This window comes from Gallinula chloropus (genome assembly GCF_964237585.1).
Source record: "Gallinula chloropus genome assembly, chromosome: 5".
Lineage (NCBI taxonomy): Eukaryota > Metazoa > Chordata > Aves > Gruiformes > Rallidae > Gallinula > Gallinula chloropus.
The window spans coordinates 4,617,980-4,644,046 of record NC_140090.1 but is presented as its reverse complement, the minus strand read 5'-3'; the positions used below and the strand labels follow the sequence as shown (position 1 = coordinate 4,644,046).

The window sequence follows — 26,067 nt, the reverse complement described above, 5'->3', positions numbered from 1 at the left end:
AAAGAATCACATATTTTTAAATGTTTTCTCCCACTTAAAGATAAAAAGCAAATACAAAGATAGGTGTCTACAATACAATATGAATAAGCAAAGACCATTATCAACTGCACATGAGAGCCCAAGCTCCATTTTTAGAGCAGGGTCCTTCTGCTAGGAAATCCAAAACTGAGCTGGTCCAATTTCCAAGTGTAAGTAACAGATCCAGTTTTCTGTGTCATACAACGAAACAAGTTCTGTCAACTGCCTCTCTGATATTTCTTTAACCATTGTTGAATGATAACAGTTAAGCTCTGTGTTCCCATCCACTCCCCAACAATGCTCAACCGCTGTAGGAAGTGCCCACCGGCAGTTAGGTAGGACCCGTTCCCAAAGACATGGTAGATAACCTTGAGACATCCAAGGTTGAACAGAGCATATCTTTAGGCTGTCAAATAAAAAATGGATCTGTTATAGAGAAGGGTACTGGGCCTATCTGAATTCCTCAGCTTTCCCTAAAAAGCCAAGGAACGATGGTAGATGTGGTCCCATGACTTTCAATTTCCATCCTAAATAGCCTTATTCCATCCTAAATTTCCTATCCTTGTCACCATGATTAAAAAAAAAATAAAAATAAAACCTCTTTGCCAAGCAAAGGTACTGCAGCCCAGAAAATGCAAACTCCTTACCCATTTTGGCTGAAGATTATGTGTGCCCACACGTACAGCTCTTCTGCTTCCAACCGTTTAAAAGTCCAATAAGCAGCAGTGCTAGTCAGGATGGGGAGGTGACATTACTGAGGTCTAATTTATTCTCTCACTATTGTGGAAGACGGGAAAAGATTTGTCCCTACTGTGCACTAAATTCTCTTTAAAAATCAGCATTGGGAGCAAGGGGTGGTTGGAGAATTCTATCTGCGCCTTAGCTTTTAACCACAGTTCCTACTGATGTCAGTGGACCTGATGGAACGTCCTCTATAGTCTTCAGAAGAGAGTTAGACCCCCCAAAGTGCAATTTCCCTCAGTGTTCTGACGTTGCTCAAAAAAACACAGGCATGATGCTGGTGATGATGGATCCCCAAATGAAGCGCAGTTTAACCAAAGTGGGAGGATTTAGCAAAATGCATAAATTTCTTGTATGCTACTGTCTGTAACAGGCAGATCTTCAGCCAGTTTAGTGAGCAAAAGTTACAGCTGGCTTTTGCTGGAATTTATGCTCTTGACCCTCCTCAGTTGTATAGCCAATAGGGAGTTGTCAGGCTACATGTGTTTTTAAACTTCTTTCAGCTAAGTCAGAAATCCGAAAGCAAAATACAGCTCTCAGCAGTATCATGTGGAGTTGTGACACTCCCTGGAGGGCTCGGGGTCCATAAACCAATGAATGGATTACAATAAGGCATAAATGTAGTATTTTCATCCATGACAGATATAATCTCGAGTCTGTGTTTTTCATGTTACTTAACTCTTTCAGAACGCGATGTGTGACAGAAAATATCTCATAATGCACATCGCAGTAAATATCAGTCAAGTATGCTTTATTGCTGAGCTCTACATGTTTCCAGAAGTTAACAGGCACAGCTGGGATATGAGAAATGGCAATGTTGTATATATTTCTTGAACATACAAAATACCTTGGCTCTCTTCTCCCCCACCCTCCGCATTGCATCCCCAGCTGTTCTGATCATGTCACACAGTGGATGAGTTTTTCCATCGTCAGCTTCTCCTAAAATGATAACCTTTATTCAGGCTTTCATCCTCCCCAAAATAAACTGCATTATCCACATTGTCATCACATTCAAATTAGACTATCGCAGCATATATTGCGTGGCAAAGAATAATAGAAATGGTAACTGATGGAAGGTGGTAAACTGCCTGTTGGTAGCTGCACCTCATACTCGATGCTAGAATTTAATATCTATTGATTTTCCTACAAATCTCTGCACCTGGAATTCCCTTCTGCTGGTCACCATAGTGTCATATCACCATGATGTTGGACAGGTAAGAACTGGAAGCTGCGCATCCCTCGGGATGTGAAGCTGATTTTACCCAAGAGAGTTGCTAGTGTAGGACCATTCAGCTTTTGAAGATTCCTCATACTCCTGAAAAAGCTTTTTGGTCAAGCAGGGGAAAAAAATCTAGGTTTGATAGAAGTAGCAGAGAACTGTAGAAATCCTGTTTTATTTCAGATAAATGAAGATTTGGTCAAAACAGACCCACTAACCCATACGTGAGAAGCAGCCTCTGGAGGAAATGAGAGCAATTAGGAGTAGTGGAGGAGGTATTAAAGGAGGAAGCAAACAAGCAAACAAAATTGCAATAAACATTCAAAAAATTAAATACTAATGTGCTACAGAGAGAGAGAGAGAATGTCTATTTCCAAACATTTGGTAATTTCAGATATTATGCTGTGTTGCATAAAGTAAGACTATATTATTTCCTTTTAAACTGCCATTGCATTTAAGCCAGTGAGCTGATGTGTGTACTTGAGGTCCGTGTTGGGTAGGATTTTTCCCCTTTAGCATAAACCTTGTTGATTTAAAAAGTGAACAAAGATGAATCAGGTGGTAAATGTATTCATGTAATCATTTTCATTAATAAGCCGTTATAAATAATAGAGGGAAGGTTTTAAGTGTATAATTTTCTGTAGCACAATTGAGATTTTTCCACATCTTCAGCAGTAAGTTAATTAGAATCACCTGCATTTTCTTGGGCGGACACCAAATGGATTGCAAACAAAAACAGATTAAAATAGCTGTAGCTCATGGCATACAGATGACAAGATTCACAAAGAGGACAATCAGGCAATGAAAACCTCCTCTTTTTCAAACATTTTTAAAGGAAATTCAGCTCTTGTGAGTCGCTGTAAAAAGACGTTTGTAAGTGTTTCGTTGAAAGACTAGAATGGCTTTGTTTCTGATCCCATGATGAGTGAAAGAAATGTTTAAGAAAGATCACTTTACAGAGAGATTCAGACTGAAATGTGATGACTGTGATTCAAGCCAAGCCAAAAATTACAGCTCAGAATTAAAGGGGATGGACGTGGCTTGGGAATCCATTTTCCCACATTCCTGAATCTCAATCATCCCAGCCAATGTTTAAAAGAAAATACAGTGGAAAGCAATGAGATCACTTTGTTTAGCTGCAAGAAGCGGTGCTATCAGAATGGCGAAAGTATATATTGGAGGTAAGGGCAAAATTACAGTGCACGTCCGATGGCTTCGGTCAAGGCAAACAGCTTCAAAGCTGAGTTTTGCTGCTTGTTGCAGGGAACCTTCTGAGTAAGTCTTCTTGTTCCCAGGGCTTTTAAACCATAAACTTCTTGAATGTCAGAGACAGCGCAACACAATAGAGAAGAAGTCGAAGGCATAGCAAGCTTGATTCAGGCGTTAAACAGCAGCTCCGTGTAGCAGTGAACTGTGTGCTAGTTTAAATTGCACTTGCTTTGTACTGTTGCTACCCTTACTTATTTGTATATAAATATCTAAGTGGGAAATCTACCATCAAGTGATATGAAAGAGGATAAAGTATATCATCCATCATATTCACTTGTTACTTATTCTCGGTATGTAATGCTCATATTCAGTGTTGTAATTGCTTCCATTAAACAGTTTCTACAGGGTCTTGAAAACAATAAGATCTTAGTCAAGCTTTTCTCCTTTCATTGCATCTTGAAGTTATTACTGCAAGAAAAAATGAGATTCTCTTTTTATGTAGGAATGCCCCTCATCTTCTTGATATTATTGCAGTCAAACATAGAATTATTTCTTGTTAGCTAATTTCCTAAAGAGATTCACCAAACCTCATGTCAGACACCTCCTATAGAGTCATTTCTTTGCTTCCAAGAACTAGCAGAATTTCTCCTCTCCTCTCTTTCCCCAACTCTCTCTGCTGTTACTAAATTCTGATGCAGTGTTGGATTTCTACCAAGAATAAAATAAAGAAAACCTTGAATTCAGGATGGTCTGTCAGGAGCCCAGAAGCTGGGCAGTGCTGGACAGGAGTCTAGTACCTGTAAATCATGTCAAAAGTCACAACAGAGAGGACATCTTTCCCTCCTTTCTTTCATACAAAGCAATGAAGTGTATGTTTTATGTTTCATTTTATTTCCTCTGATATGAAGGACAATGCCCTACTGGAGACCCTGTCTCTAGCACGTGAAGACGTGCGTTCTCTTCCCTGCTTGTGTTTGATATTCCTCTTTCTATAAGTCAAGGGATCACATTAGTTCTCTTTGCTGTAGCACAGAACTGAGAGATCGTGTTCGGCTGATTATCTAAAATAACCCTCAAATTCTTTGTAACCAACATCCAGAGGGTTGGATGTACCTCGTGTTGCTCTTTGTTTTACTAGACTGTGACCCTTTAAGATGGCAGTTCAGGTCTTCTCTGACTTTACCTGTCCTCATCACTATTTAATATCTCCCTGATCTTTGTGTCACCTGCTTACTTTGCCAACAGAGATATTTTTACCTTTATTTCTCATTGTCCACATCTCTGACACAGGTATTAGATGGCACCGGACTGAGAGCTCCACTCTTGTGAGCTCTGCCCGTTATGACCTTGTTAACTGATACCTCCCATTAACTACCACATTTTGAGGTCTGTCATTGAGCCAGTTTTTAATCCATGTAATATATGCCCTGTTAATTCCATAAAATGCAAGTGCTTTAATCAAAATGTCATGTGGTACTAAGTCAAAAGCCTCATGGAAGTCCAAACATACTATTTCAACACCATTGCCTTTATCAACCAGACCTGTCAAAAATGCAATCCTATCAAAAAATGCAACAAGTTTGCTAGACAAGGCACCGATTTCCATGAAGCCATGCTGGTTGGGATTAATTATATTTTGCTATGAATTATTTGTTCATAGAGTCCTGAATTAATTATTTAAGTAGGCTGTCTGGGACTGAGGTCAGTCTAGCCAGTCTCCAAGCGCATCCCTCTTACTGCTTTTACAGTATCAGAATAATTCTTCTGCCACTATTTCCTTTAGTGATTTCCAAATATTTCTCAATATTTTATTTACAAATGAGCAACTTGTGTATATCATAGGCACCAATAAAGTGAAAGCTGATTTTTTTAAAGAAGTGACTATCTCTTTGCTCTTTTTTAAGACACCCACTTCCACTGGTAGTTGAGTGGACTAGGGATAGGACCTCTTTTCACATTAGATGTTAGCTGGGATGCTGTTTCCAGCCTCACAAATGTAATCCTTTGATGGGAAGAGTACAAGAAGTAGGTAGTTCTGATGATCAAAACATTTTATTTTTTCCCCACAAAGCAAAGCAAATCCCTCCAGTCCCACCCCAAGAGTTTTAGGGCATGCCTAACCCTATCATATGCAGCACCCAAAAGCAGGATAGAGATGTCAGCATCACTGAAAACCATGCTGAATGTAGATAGGCTTGCCTTCAAAGGGAGTTGGTGCTTGTTTCAACCCAAGCTGATCAAGCTGTATGCAGGGTTTGCTGGTTCAAGTATCTTCAGCTGACACCACCTCTTCACCGTGCTTGAATTTGTAACCACGTGCCCCGTGTTTGCTGTTAATGCCTCTATGGGTTTTTTTTCTCTTTATGGCATAGCTCAGATTTGTTTTGTTGTTATTTTCAACACCAATTTCCATGATGTCAGACAAAAAATAATATTTTTGTTCCCACATTAACCTGAAACTCTGAGTACACTTTGTAACCCTATCCAGACACGGTACTTTTCATGTCAAACTCTAACATGTCAGGTTTGTTCTGTGCTACTCTTCATGACTTTCCTTCCACTGGCATACAACTATTGATCCTTTTGTGAAACTTATTTTTGTTTCACATTGTTTCGTTGGGTTTTCCTCATCCAACACATTATCTTGCCATTCCCACATTCCCTTTGTTGCATTCCCACATGACTGCTTCTTTAAGTGACTTCATGCCTCACTTTTGTGCCCTCCGTAAACTTTTAAGAAAGTGTTTATAAATCAGGTATTTATGGTAAGATACATATGAAAACAGGAGGAAAGAATTATAGTTTTAGGGAGAACATACCCTGATAATGACCTCTTAAATATTTGTAAAGATAGCCCTGGGCATCTGAGCCCACAAAATAGTTTATAATACAACAGCTTGATTACATAATGATACTTTAGTTTTAAAACGTATGATCTTTCTGTTTATGGGAAGGCATAATAGGCTCCTTTGAAATACAATATTTTTGCCCTGAACATAACTGATTTTAAATGAAAGGACTAACTAAAGAATGCCTTTCTTCAAGTTTGTGCTTCACTTTGTTGTTGAATCCAGCACGATGGCTCCTTTTACAAAACCCCTAGCAAGCCTGGGGACCACACCTATTTCAGGATACATTAACTGAGAAAGTTTCATGAGTTTCTATGCAGGAACTTACCTACTACCATTTGAAAAGGTATGTTTAAAATTCTAAACTCGTTTAAAAATCAGAGAGAGGAATTTCTGTGTACCACCCCTCCTTCCCCCTTGCACAGAGAGACTTTCCTTTTATATTCAGTTTGAAGACATTGTCAAATTCAACTTGATGATATTGTCAAATATAGATTAAGCTTAGGCAGGATGCAATGTGATTTGGGAGAGGGACTTCTATGCAACAGGAAGAAATCAATGAGAATGTTTCATTCAAGGCAGTTCATAAAGCACCAGAACTACCTCGACTGATATCAAAGTCTAGTATTTTAAAATGTATGTTTACATAAATATATCACCTAAGCTCTATTTATCCCCCTGGTTTTATTTTTTCTCTGCACTCCCTGGTTCCAGCTCTAACTGCTACTGAAGATGACACTGACCTGCTTTTTGTGTGTTTTTTTTCCACTTTGGCTAGAAGCAAGAGTGCAAGAAATGTCCTTAAATAGGTGTTCTTCTAACATCTTCTGTACAGCTACACAGAGTGCATATAAGTTTTATTACTTTTCATGAATTTCAACCTAGCCTGAGTTCAGTTGCCTTTTAAAATTCACATCAGGAGGAAGTGTGTGATTTTTTTTTTTAATGAGAGTAGGTAGAAGTTGCCTGTAGCTTGGCAGATAAACTGATGCATCACTAAGTTCTTTACCTACATGTCTTATACCTTTATAAAATTTCAGGTGGAAATACTGAAATCTGTATCATGCTTTTGCCTGTCTTTTCTAATTGCAGATCCATACCTGGTCTTTGGTTACTCATTAAAACAGAAACAAAGTTGGAGATTGGGATATAAAGCAAATAAAATACTTGTTTTCCTCAAAGGCAAACTCTAGTGATTCTCCACTGATAAACCCCACCCCAAAACACAAGAAGGTCACACTAGAATGAACACAATTGGACTTCATTACTATGAATTTATTTTTTTTCTGAAACAATCTTTTCAACCATACGTAAACACCAGGAGCAGATAGGGAACTCTGCAAGGCTTTTGTTTCATCTTGTTCCCTAAGTATTTATAGGAACACTCTCAGCAGTGCAGTGATGTTTTCATTCTTGATAGAGGTGCCCTTAAAAGTGAATTTGCTTTGAAAATTTTTCATAGAATCAGAATATTAGAAATATAAAGGCATCTCTCTCTTTTCTGCACCTAATTGGATTTTCAAAATAAGTTGTTAACAATCCAGCTAAGATAACGTGGTCATGAAAAGGATGTCCAAATCCACCAATTTACATTGGTTTGGTTTGGCTTAACTTTCAAAGTTCTTAGAGCAGAAAGTTGATGGCACGTGAACACTGTAATTGGCTTGATATTCTTGGATTTTTTTTTTTCTTCTGCCATACAGTATAGTGTCCAAATGAAATGGTAATCAGACCTCATTTCTCTACCAAAGTAAATTTATAACAATAATAATGGACTTGTATATTCCAGATCATCCTGTAAAATGTAATATCTACCAATTTACAACATAGTTTGTCATTTTCACACAGGCTGGATAATTTATGTAGGTTCCAAACTGATGGTATAAAATGTGAGACACAGCTATTTCATGCAAAATGACATGTATTGCTTTCACTTCCATATATCCACAAAGGTTAAGACCGAAACTGAGTTAGAGCTGAAGAAAAAGTTTAACATTCTGTTTAGGGGCTTGTTTGCTTGTTTGTTTGTTTGTTTTAGTTGTCCTTTTTACTTTTTGGTTTAAACTTCAGTGTACATGATGCAATTCTTAATCCCTTACCACAAGAGTCCCACATTCCCATGCTGGGAATTACTCTTGCTCTCTACTCTCCCTTTACTAAACCAGAATGAGACTCTTCAGATTTAGGATAGAATTGCATTACTTAAACATTTTAGTAATTTCCATTTGCTCATATGTTATACATCCAGTAGATGGATAACTTCCAAGTGTTCTTGATTACCAAATTCTTTTTGATTTCTCTTAAATAAACTTTTTCTTTATCCCTCTGTAACCAAAGGGGATCTTCCTGAAATGAATCATCATTCTCAGTATTATGTTACAGGACACCCACAGGTGCAGGGTAGAGTACTGTCTAATAAAAGATGTAGATAACCAGTTTATAATACAGAATTATTATTCATTTTTTAAAATAGATTATTTAATGCAAACCAAATCAGGGACAGACATAAAATAAAAACTGTATTTTGTAGACAGAGAAAACATACAAACAAACAAAAGGTTTTATTGGGTTTCTGTCTGCATCAAAAGAAGAAGTAAATCCTTTAAAACCTTTCAAGACCAGTGAGGAATACCTCCAGTCAAATCCACAGGCTCTGGCACTCATCTGCCAAGGCATGATGCAAGTATCCTTGAAACAAGGACCTGAACCTCAACTCCTTCCTGTTTAAGTATTTTTACAACTGGGCTTCTGGGCTTTTGGGTTTATTTTCACTCTTTGGTATAGCTTCAGTTTTTTCCTTTTTCCCCACCCTGATGGAAAAAATTCCCCCTAGATACATTTTTAGGAACTAATTCCTGAAATTTTTTTGGTCTTGACAAATTAGTGTTTTCCAAGAGAAAAGCTTGTTCTGAAATTGCTTGCCAAAAGCTAATTAAAATTTGTGTTCCAAGTGATGAGTAGCCTTAAAAAAAAAAAAAAACACAAACCAAAAAAACTGGTCTGTGTAGATTCTTTTAGCTTCTTATGTACTTGCAAGTTTGAAATGTGAAATGACAGTGTACAGTTTAGTGTTTTCAATTTTTAAGCATGCAGATTCAGTCGTTGTTGCACAATAGCTAATTCTCCCGGGAAAGGAGAGCAGTTCCCATGTGCTTTGAAATGCTACAGCTATGCAACCCGGGCTGGAAGTGCTATTTTAAACAGTCATATCAGCAGAGCTTGCTGTAGGAGATAATATGTCACAAAAGGGAGTATGACATCTAGCTTCACCTAGAAGATAAACCTTGAGTAGATATGCAGGGAGAAACAAGACTGTCAGGTTGTCCTTGAAAAGAATGGCCTATATTAATGAAGAAATGTACTCCAGGGCATATGCTATTTGGGATATTTAATTTCATCTTCCAACTTGTCTGATCCGCTATGAGGAATATAGTAGAGAAACACTAGTTGTGCGTAGTCTCCCGCACGTCATGATTTCAGAGTGGGCGTCCCACTGCTTTGTTTCCAGAAAGGCCACAGCCTCAGAAATTCCTGTTTGAAAATCCCAGGCCCAGGACTGAGAAATTTCCCCAGCACTATTAATACTAACACCCCATGCTTAAGCCGGGCTTGCATAGCGTCGTGCACAAACCCAAACAGCCCCTTCTTTACAAGCACAAGAGCTAATTCCCTCTTCCTTTCCCCGTCGCACTCAAATACCCTCACAGAGCTGTATTCTGCTGACAGAATTACAAGATAATTATAGTTAGGTGGTTTGTATTCACTTAAGTTAATCTACCACTTTTATTTTTCATTGTTGTTTTAATCAGGCAGGAGGCACTTCAGCCGTTGTCAGGTGGATTATTTTTCAGTCGTTCGCTACACTGCTCTTCTTCATACTTGTTAGGGCGCTCCTGGCTTCCTGACAGACGCACAAAGAAAAATACTTATATGATCTAAAATGAAATATGTGTTTCTCTTTCAGGTCTAGATGTTGATGGAATATACAGAGTTAGCGGCAATCTGGCAACAATACAGAAGTTACGATTTGTTGTCAATCAGGGTAAGTGATTCCTCCACCCTGGTAATGTTTTGTTTAGTACTTAACTGTCTCAGATGACAGTATTTCAGAATCTGCTATACATTAGTGGCATAGAAGGATGAGCCGTGTTTTGGAAAAGAGAGGAAAGGGAAGGTAGAAAGATATTGCGCAGAGGGATATGTCAGCTAGGAGAGAGGAAAAACAGCACAGTAAGCAGAGGGAAATAGTAGTTAAACAGGAGATGAGAAACAAACAAAGAAAAAAACCCCAAAAAATAAGAAAAAAAAAAAGGAGGAAAAGGGTACATGAAATAAGGTGGTAAAAAAAAAAAAAAGTGAGTGTAGAAACAAGATTCAAAGTGAGGAGAGACAAAAAATAAAGAAAAAAAGATTAAAAGGAAAAAATAGCAGATTGTTTGGATGTTGAAAGTTAAACAAAACCAAAAGTAGAACAGGGATCCAAAGGAAACCAGCAAAAGAGAAAAAGGTGTTGAAAAGAACTGAAATAGAAATACTAAAAGTACAGCACCAGCTCTGTCAAAGTTAGTGGAAGATTTACCACTGATTTTGAAATGGCAAAGATTTGACCCCAGGAAATGAGAAGAAAGATGAATATTTGGGGAACTTGAAAACCAGAATGAAAACAAACCTGTACATATTTACCAAACAGATTCCCACAGATTCCACATGTAATGACCATATTTCCACAAACAAGGAAGAACATTTTCTCACAGATGTGGCCTAACCGAATCTAACGTTGATCAATAGATACTGGTACAGGTGTGGAAGGCAGTATCAGTAGCTAATTAGGATGCATGACAAATTCATTCACCTCTTTGAACAGTTTGCTGGTCTTGGCAAAGACTAAAAACTTCCCCACACTTAATAGCTTAACAAATATTGATAACAGTGAGTTTCTCGGTACTACTTAACATGAAAATAAAATGAAGCTGCTCAGAAATTAGGAAAAATGACAAATCTTAATTTGCATTATAGACTTTAGGCACTTCAAATTAACCTAGTATGAATGCGAAGCTGCTGTGCCATTTTCTCCTACATTTTATTAACTGTTTTAAAAGTTACCTGGAGGCTATTAACAGAACTGTTAAATACTGTGTATTGTATGTGGTTTTGAAAGATGATAGCTGTTGGAGAACCACCTCCACAACTAGATTTGTACTATACATAAACTAAGCCTTTTGAGCCAAAAATTCTCACGTGATTGAGAGATGAGACATGTGAAAATATTCCCACCTTCAAGCCTCTGTTTACATCTCTAGGGAAGGTTTCAGGGGAGCAGTAGATGTTTGCCACCTCCTCAGCTGCTCCAGGTCTGTCTTGTCTTCAGCTCAAACCGAAGGATGAACTCCAGTTTATGAGGAATCACTATTTATGCCAGTAAATTCAGTGAGACTGAATAAATCATCAGCCTTATGGTTTTGACTCATTACTTGGGTTCCCTTAGATTTATAGTTGTTGGGTATTTGTGTGTCGATAATGTAGTCTGCCTTGGCTTTCAAATGACCGTATACTGTATTTTGTTTGGAGACAGAGAGGCAAACCCAGGATTTTCTCTTCTTTACTGCCTAGGATCTTTGCTCGGGGAAAAAATGTGCCATAAAAATAATGGTCCTGTCTATCATGTCTTGTGGCATCCAAAGGTTAACATACTTGAGGTTAACATTACTGCTCAAGTTTTCACCTAAAACAGATGGGCTGATGTTGTAAAGCTAGACAGAAGTCTAAGCTGGCTTTTTGTAGTACAGAGGTACCGGGCACCTTTTTCTTCTGGCTTAAACTACTGTAAAAAAATAATATATTAAAGGTGAAGTACTTTAAAGCCACTCTGACACTGGTTACTTAGGGCATATGCAAGAAATCTGCCTATTGATTGAATGAAGAAAATACAAAGAAAACCAGTGCTCCTGGAGAACTATATTCTTATCTTACCAGTTGCAATAATTACTGTTTCCTACCTTAGCCTTTGTTGATACAAGTAGGGCACTCATGCATTTTATATCATAACAAAAGAGATTTTCAATGTGAAGTGATATTGCCCACCCAAGACCTGCTGACATATCCTTTAAAATCCCAGCTATAAAAATATCTAGCCAGGTCCATACTTAGCTTTCCCTCAGGTAAATGCATGCAGAAATACCAAAGTTCATCTCCTGTACACCCTAATGCCACTCTGCCATCTTCAGAGGTGACACCAACACCATGCAAAGGGGAAATGAGAGACTCTAGCATTTCAGTACCCAGAAAATAATGCCATAATTTTTAATCAGAACATTCAAGAAGTAGCACAGACACAAAGAATGGCTTAAAGATAGTAAGCCACTGCTTCAGTGGTTTAAATAACATCCTTTCTCTGTGCTAGGTAGCAACCCACAGACACAAGACATCCCATTGAGTCACAGTGTACCTGTGAAAAGCATCGTGGGCTGTTGGGGAGGATGGGATTTGTTTGACGTGTGCTTGGGAGGGCAATAGCAGTCCCCACCCGAGGTCCCCAAGAGCCTCGTGTACCCTGTCAATTAGATGAGGACAGCAGCAGTATCAGACTGCTCATGAAGTCACAAAAGTCACTAGGAAAACCCGTATGTGCTCCCCACCTGCTTATTTACCAGTCCTCTAAGGCTCTGCGTAGGGATGGTGTTTAACAACTCACACATCGCGCATCACTCTCACTCGGTAATTATTGTGACCTCCCCAGCTCAATCCCTGTAGCTTCATTTTTCTGTAGCTAACAGTGGGAAAGCAGTATTTATATATACTATTTTCCCATAGAGAATATTTTTTTTTTAATTTTATTTAAAGTTTAATTTAATTATAAATGCAAACAAATGTTCTGAAAAAGCCTATTTACATTGCAGAGATTGACTGTGCAATCAGTCCTTGTACAGGCCAAATACTTAATGGGCTCTTTCTTCCTGCTTGCACTGCCATTGTGTTACACCTACATGTATAGGATATAAATAATATTTTTCACATTGAACATTAAAGATCATAGAAGAGATTCTAGGCTGGCTGCCATATCAAAGTAATTTTTATTAGAATAATCATTAATTAGAATATAGCAAGGCTTTATTTGGCTCCCTTTCCTATACTGTTAATGTCATCTGCGGCATCAAAAATTAAATAAGAGAGAACTAGTGAATATGAAAGGAAAACAAACTAACAGTTGACAGCTTCATCATTAAAGAAAAAATAAGAACAGTAAAAAATCTAAAAAGACCTTTGAAATTCCAGATTTTTGGGGGTGAGAATGGGTTTGCTATAAAGTATCTTTTTTAATTCTCTGAATACACTTTGTGCTTCATTCTTATTTCTTGAGGTAGGCAGCTCCTGAAGAGGGCTTTGACCTTGCCAGCACGAGCATCAGCAGGACAAACTACCTTATTTACTTTATCCCTTTCACAGAGTTTTCTTTTTCTATAAAAGTCTGTTGATATCACACCTTTTTTGCTTCTGTGCAACAGGATTATCTTTTATCTATGATTTATTTTCCCATTAAGAGCTGAAAAGATCAGTTGATCATAAGAGGACCAGGCTATAACATCTCTCAGCACTTTCAAAACTCTAGGTCATCATTTTTCAAATCACTGAATCAAGGCATTAGAAGCTGCAGGGACCAAACTGACATCAGGAAATTCATACTTTTCTTAGTCTACAATTCTTTCTACTGAAAGAATTTTGTTTTTAGAAACTACGCTACTAGTTATTCAATATTTCTGGCTGAGAATCTATGGTAAAGACTTCTGTAATAGCCAAAGACATCAGACCAAGGTGCCCAATCCTCTTATACTTTCTGTATTATTGGTCAAGTCCAATAGTTGCAATCGTTAAAGAAGGAAATTAATTTTAAAAAAATGGTACTTGGCAATTTTTTAAGGATTTAATAAAAATCTGGAGGATTTGTTGATTTTAAGCAAGGTCCATTAAGATAAAGCCTGTATATTTATAAAGATATTCTTTTAATTCACACTGGTAGAAAAAGGGATCAGGTATTGTAAATGGGTCTGTAAAACTGTTTAAAGCCTGCTGGCAGCTCCATGGTATGAGGATGCTACAGTAAAGAGCAATTGTTTTGGCCCAAGCCCTGGGTTGGGGCTGACATGGGTCTCAGGCCATGGGCAGGGCTGGGGCAGCCCCAGGTGGGTCTGCTCAGGGTCATTAAGGCACCACTATAAGAAAGTGGAGAGAGGTGAGGGAAAGTGTTTTTCAAAGTCAAGCTTCTGATCTGTTGAAAAGCACCAACCTTAAGGCTGAAAAGTGCATGAGAAAGGAAGATGAGAAAAAGGAAGACTCTTCATCTGTATGGATCTTAGTCTGGCTGAACCCATTGTGTTGCTACACACCATGATATAATGCGGTAAGGACTTTGTTTGAGTTAATTAAACCCTATGAGCTCCCTGTCCTCCTCACATGTGCCTGTCCCAGTGATCCTCAATTGCCCTTGGTGTACAAAGACCAGATGTTACTGGGTGAGGAGGTAGAAGATCACTTCTTTATGGCCCCCATGCTAATCTGCTGGGTAGTAGGAAAAACATTCAATTTCTATGAGTGTCCAACAAGTAATTTTCATGAGTACTAAATTAACTGAATAAAATGGAGCTATAAAGAGCTCATAACACATTGCTGAAACACGAGGATTCTATCCTAATGCATATATGTTCAGGGAAACTAACCATAGAAATACAAATTTCAATACTTAGTGGTTCATTCAGTAAGTGTTGGTTCATACATAATACAAGAGAGTTCCTAATTGTCTTTATATCCAATGCTTTGTTTGCAAAATGCTTGGTATTTGCTGTACAGATGACCTTTGCATCCTGTTATTTCATTTGGAATACCTTGTGCATTATCTGTGAAACACCACATACCATCCAAAGGTCAATTACGGTGTTTTCATAGCTCAGTTACTGTACTTATGTACCAAAATCTGGGAGGGGAAATGGATTTTTAGAGGCTAAATATTGCGTTCTTGCAGACAGGTGCATTTCTTATGGAACATGAAAACAGATATTCAAACATATCTGAATTGGTACCTAACTTGGGGAAAAAGGTGAATTTACTCTGACCCTGGCATCACCTCAGGTTATGCAAAAAAAAAAGATTTTGGCAAGAAAACAATTATAATATATTTGTTTTTTCTTCTGTAAGAATAGGTTGGAGTATAATTCAGTTTAAGAAAAATTAAAAGTAAAATTTAGCCCACAAATACATGAACTGATTGCGAATATTTATTAACTAAATAATTTAATAATAAAGAAAATGCCTACTTGATTAATTGTTACAGAGTAAAAATTACAATAAAACTGTCTTGATCAGTGCTTTGCAGAAGCACCATTACTGTCTGTGCAGTTGTTTAACAAGGATTTAATTGGAAAGATAAGTGAATGCACATTTAAAAGTATTGTTAATTTGCTTTATAATCACCCCATCCTTCACAGTATTGACAGCACCAGGCACAAACCCCTTTCTCTTTTACAAGTATTATTTTCCATATGTGCGCAATAAATTCTGAAGCAGTAATTGGAAATTTTATGGATTTCAACATACCTAGTGTTTTGAGTTTATAGGTGCCATATCCCTTCTCTAAAGGTAGCTCATAGGTGGCATTTTAAGTGAAATCATTGCCTTTTTATTACCCGTGGGCTTCTTTGGAGGTTGTGGCATGGTAGTTTGTTGGGTTTTGCTGCTTTGTGTTGTGTTGTTGTGGGTTTGGCTGGGTTTTTTTCCTCTTTTCCTCAGGAATACTTAATTCCTATTTACTTTTCCTTCCCATTTGAAATATCAACAACATCCTCATTGCAACATTATTTTTGATTTAATAAACAACAGCCGTCAAAACCAGTAATCTTCAATATGTTTATATTCCATCTGCACTTATATTTATTGTTCTAAAATGGCTTGGATTAATCTAATTGACAAGTAAGAGCCCGGACCATATGAGCAGCTATGGATGATACCTTTAACCAGCAGGATTCTTCAACCATACTGACATGTTCTCTGTCGATGAACTATGAGAAAAGAGGAACAAATCTTGGGATTTTCTTTTTTTTGTGTGTGTGTGTTAATATTACTGATTATATGAGCTTGCTGGGACCATATGTCTGCGCCTCGGCTATCAGGAACCAGAGTGGTTTCCCCGGCTTGCTCTGCCTCATCGGGCAGAGCCCGCGGAGCTGACACAAAACTGAAGCTGCCTTTGAAATGGAGCTGCCAGGTCAGCACAAATGGGCTGGGTGTTTTTGAAGCAAGTGTTTAGAAGGATAAAAAGAGGGGAGGAGGAAAAGAAAAAAAAAAAAGGGAGTAGGGAATTGGGGGGTTGGGAGAGGGAGGCAGAAAGGGGGGGAAGGCAGCTCCTTTTCACAGCTTTATTTCTTTAAAATAAAAAAAGAGAGGGATTGGTTCTCTCTTGCAGTCACTATTTGTTTGTAGGTCCTTAATTTCTTGTGCGTATGCATTAATGAAATCTCCCGGCGTACCCTGCTGTCTCACGCATTTTCTAGATGGTTTAGGTTACTGATTGTATGTTTCAGGAGTACATGAGTATTCTTAAGGTTACATGAGTGTGCCTTGGTTAAGGTCTGACCTTAGAGCCACCCTCCAGCCTTGGTGACGTTCTCCCTGTGATCAAGCGTGGCCCCGGGAGCACTGCCTTCCTCCCTTCTGCCAGCAGTGATTCGTGTCACCAGTCTCGCTGAGGAACCAGTAAGAGCGGTCCAAAGTTCACGTTGGAAATAACAGGCTCAAACTGGGTTACTTTCTAGCTGAGAACCAAAATGTCTTGAAAGCCTTGAGTCAAAAATAGTTTTTTCTTTCTTTTTCACACTTCCCAAGCAAGCACAGAAAATAAAATGGACTGAAGCAATTTTCAGAAATAATTATAAAACAGCTTGTTTCTGGGTTAAGACCTGCATATGCCAAGCTGTAGCCAAGAATTTTTTTATTTTTTTTTAATTTTTGCAAGCTTTAAAACTCTGACAACAGAATACTTTAATTGAGCCCACAGTAGTTGGTGAATCAATTAATATATGCATGTTGCTGATGTGGGTTCGTCCCTTTTCTCTTTGTGTTCAAATGCTTATTTTAAGATATGAAATATATTTTCTATGCAAAAGAAAGTGTGGATTCCACACCTTACACTTCTCTTACCAGAGGGGAGGAGAGACAGGATAGTACCCCAAACAGTTATTTGCACATATGTCAGGTGATTAAACCTGATGGAATTACTAATTTTTTGCAACAAATGCTTTTAATTACTTTGGAAATAATTTGCGTTTCATAGAAAAAGAGGAATGCTAGAGCTAGAATATGAATGTTTTTCCAATATAATGTATTTTGGTTTTGGTGTGAAAGAAAAAGAGAAAGATAATCAGAATTATAAGCCTTAGTTGCCCAATCTGTATCTCTGGACACTGTGTAATTTCTCTTACCAATGGTATTGTCGTGTTTTTCTTTTCTACAATGTGATGAATAAGTTGGTAGAATGAGGCAGAAGAGGCAGTAAACTAGGTTAGTGTGGTCAGCCACAAACATACCATAGATTTTATGGCACGTATTGTATGATCAAGCATTTAAGACACGCCTTTTATTTCTCTTCTAACCGCAGCGCTATTTGCGTTACAATAGCTTTTTGCTTGGTAACACTTCAAGAAGTTGAAGAGCTTCTTGATAACCCCTCGAGGAGTGTTGTTTAGGCACTGAGAAGGACTGTAGCTTTGCACACTGTAGCAAGGAATTGCCTTTTTTTTATTTTGAGGGGGATGCTCATTGTTGTCATGGGTGACTCTTTGTTTGGGTTTGTTGTTCTGATAGCGATGCTACAGGAAGTAACATTCCACAGAGCTCCTAAATAACCAGGAAAGGAAATAATTTATCAAGTAACTTGTTAAAAGCATTAGTAGGAAAACTTTCCAACTATGATTTTTAGGACAAAGGAATAATCTCCAGAAGCTGAGGCTAGCCAGATAAACTGAAGTGAGAATCGAAGATATTTTGCATGGTGTGATCTTCTGCTGCTAGGAGATCATGGCCTGGAGAACTAAGCAGTGGAGTTCCTACTTAAAGTTGGTTATGCTCAGTATTTTATAAGCTCATGGTGTGGCCTAATATCTGGGGGGGTGGTTCTTTCCTGTGGTCAATATCTGTAATTCTGTGGTTTATAGGTAATATCAGCTGACAAATACTCTCTTGCAGTAGGGACTGCAGCAGAAAGGGTTATGTTACATATGGATGGACATGACATAATGTTGTGCAGGGTGGCAAGGAATGAGAAGTTACCACACTGTGGGATTAGGCTTTATCATGGTATTTGTGGTCTCTCATATACTGAACACTGGGAAAACCATAAACACTGTGGTAGATACAACTGTTGTGAGCAGTGAGTGATTGTTGGTTTGGGGGAGGCTTTGGTAATGCGTTTCTCTGTTGATCTTCATTCGTTATTCCTGTTGGTGGAAAGAGATCTGGGGGCTAAACTGGGACATCACTGGGGACCCCTGGTATTTTTTTTTTCTATGATAATTGGAAACTTTTGTTTTGATGAGGAAACCCATGCTCTTTTATTGACTCTTACATTTGTGAATCCAGTCTTTCTTAGAAATATATTCCTGCTGAAAATAAATCAGTTTTTATAAGAAATTTTCAAGTCAATCATATCATCATTTTTTAAATGGATTTAAAATTGAATATTCCAGGGGGATGTTGTCTGTCTGTCTCTTTTGTTGTGTTTTTTTTCCCCAAGTATTGTTGTGTAATTCAGTGGATTTTTTTTTTTTGTATGGGCAAATTATCATAGTACTGGAAAGCATCTTCCCTTAATACATTCTTTGGGCATTTTGGCCTAGATTCAGTCATCTAGTCATTTGTTTTAGTGTCACTTGAGAGGATTCTGAGTACTAGGGTGGCCTCACAAGTATGGCAGGTCTAGCAGAGTATTTAATGGGAGAGTTGTGTCCTTGGAAATGGGATGCTAGAAGCCAGGTGAGAAGTTTTAGAGCATTTCAGAAGCTTTAGATCCTATGCTTAGGCAAATGAGTAACTTTATTACACAATTGGCTTTAAAAAAACCCCATCACATATGTGTATTAAAAATATTGTGCATATATATGTTCTGTGGGAACAATGACATTTTGAAGAAAGAGCTTTAAGAAATCCTGATACAGAAAAGTGTTGTATCCCACTGTCCCAAACGCTACATACATAAAACCAGAGATATTCCTCTCTCCTCTTGCAAATCTTAATTTGCTCTTTAGGCTTATTATTATAGGGATTATTAAACATATTAATTTAAACGCTTAGAGAGGTAGTCACACTGTATTTTAATTTCAAAGTTACGCATGGTACCAGAGTCTTAAAAGTGAGAATGTAGTGTAGCTCTCACTTGAGTTTTCAGCTCTCATCTGAATGTTAACACCATTCAGTCTGTAGCCTGCCTGTTGTCAGGAAAAGTAGCAGGGATTGTTCAGATCTCTTGAGATCAAAGGTCCTGTTTCCCAACTCTACTATAATGATCCGAGCCTAATCAAAACCCTTCGTGTGGACAAACACCTCGGGGTGAGTTGTGAGAGCGATGCTTTTTGAAATCAACCTATGAATCCCTGGTTCTAATTTCAATGTGTTGTCTCTTCTGTGTATAATTACTGTTGTTATTTATACAGCATAGATATGGTGAGGTTTTGAAATGATCAGGATGTGAACAACTGAATATACTGCAGCAAATATTTTATAATATTTTGCCCTTCTATTTTACAAGCAGTGCCCAAGATGCAGACACATCTATTAGTTTATAATCCTTATCTGTGTCCCTTATGCACACTTTCTTCCACACACACCCACCACCCATTACCAGCTGACATAACATGCCAGATTTGGTTCATCTATATGTTACATGGGGACATACATGTGAAGGAGGTATTTTGGAGTGACAGTAGCCGGTAGTTACATGGTGCCAAAATCCAGCCATAAATCTTAGCAGACTCCAAGCATGGCATTCCTCACCTCTCAAAGGTTGAGGAAAGATCAGACTAAGAGGCACCTTTAACTTGATGCCAGTTTTAAAACATTGATACCAAACTTTGGCTGCAATTGGGTTCATCACACTTTTAAATCCCAAGAACTGTAAAGAAAGACTAGACTGGGTAAAATGTTAGAAGGTGAATAAAAAAAATCTTGAAAGAGGAAAGAAATGGAGTGCTATTGCTGGATTTTCACTTACTGTCTTATGCCAAAGAGAGATCTCTTCTCCCCTCCCCCCCAGTATAATCAGATAATTAAAAAACAAACAAACAGGGATTTCAAAACACATTTCCATCAACCAACATTATGTGCTTATGATACAGAAGATTGAGAACGACTTAATTAAGTAGATAGCAGCGGTGAAGGGAACATGAATGTGAGGAGGAGGAGATAACTTGGTGGAACTTTCTTTAGCTGGTGTAAGGTGTCTTTCTAGAGACAAAGCATCTGTGCAAAAAGAAAAGGAAAATATGGGGGGGAAAGTGCTAGAAGGTTGTCACTTTGGTGCTCAAATCTGTTTCTTACTGTAAGAAATGTTAGCTGCTTGCGGAGCGTTTTGTTTGAGGATAATCTTGACACCACCTGAGGAAACAGGGTCTCTAGTTTTGAAAAGTAATAGCCAGTGCTCAGTAAAATAGTATGGACATGAATAACTTCACAGCCAAAGCTGCACTATACCTATCTTGATATCTCTATGGGTGGGACAGGAGGGAATCGATCCCATCTAGAAAAGAAGGGTACACTTGGGAGGGCAAATTAGCTTTGTGAAAGTCTGCATGAGGATATCTGTGCTAAAGAGTGATAACAAAGATACCCAAAACCACTCAAAGAGCAATAACGAGGGCTTGCGGTACGTCCTGCTGAATCTGGGGAAAGAACCTTACTTTCCTTTTGTCCATGTTTAATGCTTTGCACAAATGAAGATGCTAAAGCAACTTAGAGATACGTATTTTTGAATCAGAACCACATGATAAAGCATTCAAACATAATGCAAATAATTGCAAACTGATGTATCCAGCAGTTGTTTTTTTAAAATGAATAAATAATTTAGCTTTACACATGGGCAATCCTTGCTAAAAATTGCAAATCAGAACTCTTCTGTTTGAATGTATTCTATTTTGTTAATGGATTCACTAATATGAAAGGCATCTAATTGTATAATGTATTATTAGTCATTTTCTTTGGCATCCTATTAACTTTAAATAATTCTAATATTTAACATTTTATAACGTTCACAACAAAGTTCTTCTATCTCCAGCAGAGGAAAAAAAAAAAACCCATGCATTAATAATAAATTTTTCATAACTCTTTCTACTCTGTATGTTGTGATACATATTTGAGCAGAAACATCGTAAATGGAAGCGTAAAATAACAAAGCACGTTAGGATGTATTTTCAAAACACCCATTGTAGCACACCGTGTTCCTGTAAATACAAGAGCTAGAATATAATTCAGTTCAATTAGCTTATTTTAAAACTGAGTCCCATATAAAGTACGATAGGATATAACTACGTGCAGCTACTAAACACCTTTTCAGTGATAGCTGAACCAGAGAGTATAAAATGGTGATTAATGCTTACTAATGGAAGTGGTCTCCACCACAAGTTGGGAGCAGTGTGGTTGTGGGTGAGTGTGAGAACCACACACAGAAGCACTGCTAATCTCCAGCAAATCCCCAAGTTTTCCTTGGCTAGAAATAAGATGACAGGTCACATTAGAAATTTTCTCCTTATGGCACCGTGTGTTTATGTGGGTCCCCCTGTCCTTTTGTTTTAGTAGGTCAGATCTTGTTCCCGTGTATTGTGGAAGTATTATGGGAATGAGCAATGTCTAAGCTGCTTAACAAATGCACACTTTCCCCACACCAATCTGTTTTCTGGGGACAGCCAGGCTAGTGCTATACAGCATCCTCTCGGTTGGGTGCTATTAATGTTAATAAAATGCACTTAGCACTTAACATCTCGAGATCTCAAAAGAGCTTGCAAAGCAGCATCATTATCTTTACATTATGGGTACGGAAAATGAAGGATAGGGCGAGTAAAAGATTTGCCCAAGTTTCCATGGTAAATCAGTGACAGAGCTAGGAGCAGAGCCAAAATCTGTTGATTTATAGTCAGTCTCCTATGTAGCACGCCGTGCCATTTCACCAAATTCCATTTGCCAAGTCCCTACTGTGTACAGAGACTGCAGATAAGGCTGCAGTCACCCTCTGAAACGTGGATTTTGGGCTCAGAACAATGCGAAGCCAAATTAGATCTTCAAATGCAGGTCTCCCCTGTGATGAGTCTCCAAATGCAGGGCCACCTGCGCAATGTACCGCGGTGCAAAGATCCATGAATAAGCTGCTTTGCATTCCTCTGTGCTGGGGCTGCAGTGTAAAGGTACCTCATCCTTGAGGAGCCCCCAGTACGTTTTACATGTGAATGAGGTCTTGGGCTTCGTTCCTGTGGTGCTGGGGTTGCATCACCATCCTGTTTTGCATGACTGAGCCTCATGGAGCTATGGGTTTGCACCAAACATTTTGTAATCGCTTTTGAAAGTGGCTACTTTGAGATAATATATGAGCAGATATGTATGTTGAAGGGCTTGTGCTAACGTCTCTGTGAGATACCAAAATATTACTAGCTATATTTGGTAAGTAGGAAAACGAGGAGCTGAGTAATGTGCCTGAGGAAGCTTGTGATGATTCAGGAATACAAACCAAATCTCCTTGTTTCAAACCCTTTCCCCTAGCACCGGGGTCACACTCTTTTCAGCTCCCTCAGGAGGCAAAATGCAGACCAAAAGCTACAGAGTACTAGTAGTCTGCCTGACACCGTGGATCACAGGGACAAGCGGGCAGCTTCAGTTTGGTTTTGGTCAACATGTGGGTGAGCATCCTTCTTTACAAGAGTGAAACATCTTCAGAGCCTCCCTGAAAGTTTTATGCCTCTGCTTAAGCAACTGTGTCAGCTGCGATGATAATATCAGTAATTAGTTTCTTCAGGGTGTTTGCAAGTGGGTGCCTGTGTTTCAAGAGATAGATGCTGGTAACTGAAGGCATGTAGTACTCAGGACAACAAGGAATTAGTTTTTTCAGACTAATGGAAAAACTTAATGCCCCCAGGGCTTCTGATTGCTCTTCCAGGATTCCTGCAGGGCCACATCCTGCCTGCTGAGGAGCTCAGGTGAGAAGCTTGGGCTCAGCTGGAGCTCCCCAATTCTCCAACTAAACATAGTTGGAGGCACTGAGTTACCTGTAAGGGAGTATTTTCCCTCTGCTGAGCCTCCATGCATGCTCTCCTGGTCAGACCTCCACATAGTACAGGTGGCGTTGATCCTTATTCCCTCTAGCTGACCAGTTCCACTCATGTTCAGTCCCACCTTGGCCAAGCCTGAGCTGGCTGAAGCCCTTCCTGCAGCTCAGCTACACCAGCTTACTGCAAAGGTGCTGCAGTTCAGGCATCTGTTTACTTTCTTCCCACTACCGGGCTAAGCACTTGAGGTCCTGCCAGCAGAAGATAGGGCCATGCAATGCCGTGATTTAATATAAATACACTTCGACGGCTGTTTGTTCTCAGTCAGACTTTCTGGCTGCAGTCTCAGTGAATAGGTGCATGCATCTGAACTCAGCTTGGCTATTCACAGCTCCACAAATGTCTACATGGACCTGCATATAGCAGGATGGTTTGGGTTGGGTTTTTTTTCCTCCCTACCTTGCATCTAAATACGCTCTAAAAATCTGAGCTGTTCTTTCTTATCCCAGTAAGTGATACTGGAGAGCTTTGAAAGATTTTAGTTTTGCAGTGAAGCTTGTAGTACTACATAATTTTGTGTATCTGTGCTGTTAAAAATGAGGAATTTAGGTTAGGTTTTGTATAAAGAAAAAAAAAACTAATGTAAGGTGGACAACTTTACTTTACATCCCTATGCATTTAAAAGTCCCAGTTGGAAAAGAAAGCAAGACAGCAAGAAACACAAACATGTGTTGGATTATTTCTTGTTAAGCAAATGTAGTACTGTGAAAGATTGACAGCACGGGAAACTGGAGTCCTCCATTTATCTACACTTCATTTCTATCCATTTATCCACACTTCATTTCTAATATCTGGCTTCAACAGCAGATTGTAACCATAGAAAGGCTATAGACTCTGGGTGAAATGGCACTCCCTTTTGGATCCAGTTTTATAAAAGAAAACAATTATTCACAGAATGCATGTCTTTATTCTTTATTGCACATTTCAAAGTCTCCATGAATACTCATTTGCATGTGACAGCTAATGCTGCATCTTGTATTGGCCAGTAAGAGGCATGATTGCACTAAATTGGAAGCAGCAGGCAGAGGTTTTCTTTTAAGAATGGGGGTGGGGGTAGCCATCCACTCGTACTGTTCTCAAGTCTTCAGTCAACATGGTTTTAGAACAGTTGCAAGTCTAGTTACTGGGATAATAAATCCCAAATTAACTGAATATGCAGATTCATTTCCATTAGGTTACACTCTTTAAATTGACATACCCTTCACTTTATCTTTTGTTAACAACCCCAACTTTTAAAGCGATCGAGAAGTGGAGAATTGAAAATACTAACCTTGTACTTCAGGAGTGAAAAACGAAGACAGCATCATTCCCCAAAATGATAGCATTATTATTATTATTATTACTTCTCCCCTCTTTCTTGTTTTGATAAACCTAAATAAATACATTTCCTCACCGGGCATGATTTTGGGTTTTTTTTCCCCCTAAATGATTTTGTAATCTGAATGACACAGAGGATAGAGCAGAATCCCAGCAATGCAGAAAGGCTGTTGCCGGCAACGCTTACAACAAAAATCTATGTACACAGCAGCAGCAGAAAATATTTATTTGGTAACACATTCCTATTCCCTTTTGAAATGCATGCAGTTCCGACTCGGAAAGCACTGGAAGATATGGAGATAAATACTTCTATGGTCTCTATGTAATCCCTTTGAAAATTATCTGGAATATAATGGGGACAAAAGCAGCTCCTTGAAAACTACCCGAAACTCATTCTTTTTCTTAAATGTAATCTCCCAGCGAAATAAGAGAGCGTAGGAACTGGCTTGCTTACAAAAGTGAGGAGATTAAGGAAAAACACCTTGAAAAGGTTTGCTCTGGAGAACAGCGGATCGTGAGCATTCATTTCCAAAAAGTTAAAATTGAAAGCTGCTTCCCCCCCCCCAATCCCCCCCCCCCCCACACACACACACCCCAACCCATTTCCCGACAGCTACAAGGCTTTCATACTTTTTGTTTGAAAGCCTTAAAATGCCATATGAATTGCAGCTAAAACATCAGAAAGTTTTCCTGCGTGCACGTTAACAACCAGATTACCTGCAGTACGTTTAGGTTTGGTTTGGGTTTTTTTTTTTTCTTTTCCCCAGCAAGAAAACTCTGTAAAACCATTGCATTCCAGTAACAGACAGGACTTACTTTGTAAGATGGATTTCAAAAGATCTGGAGGCTGCTGTTCCTTATAAAACTATGCCAAAGACTATTTAAGTGGCCAGTAATATAAACATTATGCTACTAACACTGAACAGTTTATCACATAAATATAATTGTCTTCTTTTAGAAGAATAATAAAAGCCGAATCCATATGTTACACATTATTTAAAATTGTTTTCTGCAAGATGTATTAATCCCAGCGAAGAAGCAATTCTTCTACTATAGGAGTATAACAGCAGTTTTATTTTATTACATTGTCATTGTTTAATTTGTTTGTTCCCGGTAGTAGTTTCACAGATTTTTATGAACTGTTACTTTTATGGAAAGTCAAGTTACAAATGATGGACGCTGTTTGCTTTCAGGAGAAGAAAGGTCATGAAGGTAGATAATGTATTTATTTATTTACTTACTGCACTCAACTTTTTTAAAAGACCCCTCAATTCTTAGCAGAAGCTAAAATAACTTGTGGTTTTTAGACCCAGGAGGCACATATTTTGATACTGCTCCTCAGCAACGCTGCTAGCTCTGCAGTCTATTC

The 26,067-nt window shown here is 38.5% G+C and overlaps 1 protein-coding gene across 1 annotated transcript in view; it reads left to right on the top strand.

Annotated features, from left to right (window-relative positions):
- The window catches only part of ARHGAP15 (Rho GTPase activating protein 15), a gene marked incomplete at its 3' end in the record, with an annotated part of 314,335 nt that overhangs the window by 197,249 nt on the left and 91,019 nt on the right, over window positions 1-26,067 (top strand). Inside the window, exon 10 of the mRNA XM_084264739.1 lies at window positions 10,001-10,078. Within this exon, the coding sequence (XP_084120865.1) occupies window positions 10,001-10,078 (78 nt within the window). The remainder of the gene's footprint in view (window positions 1-10,000; window positions 10,079-26,067) is intronic.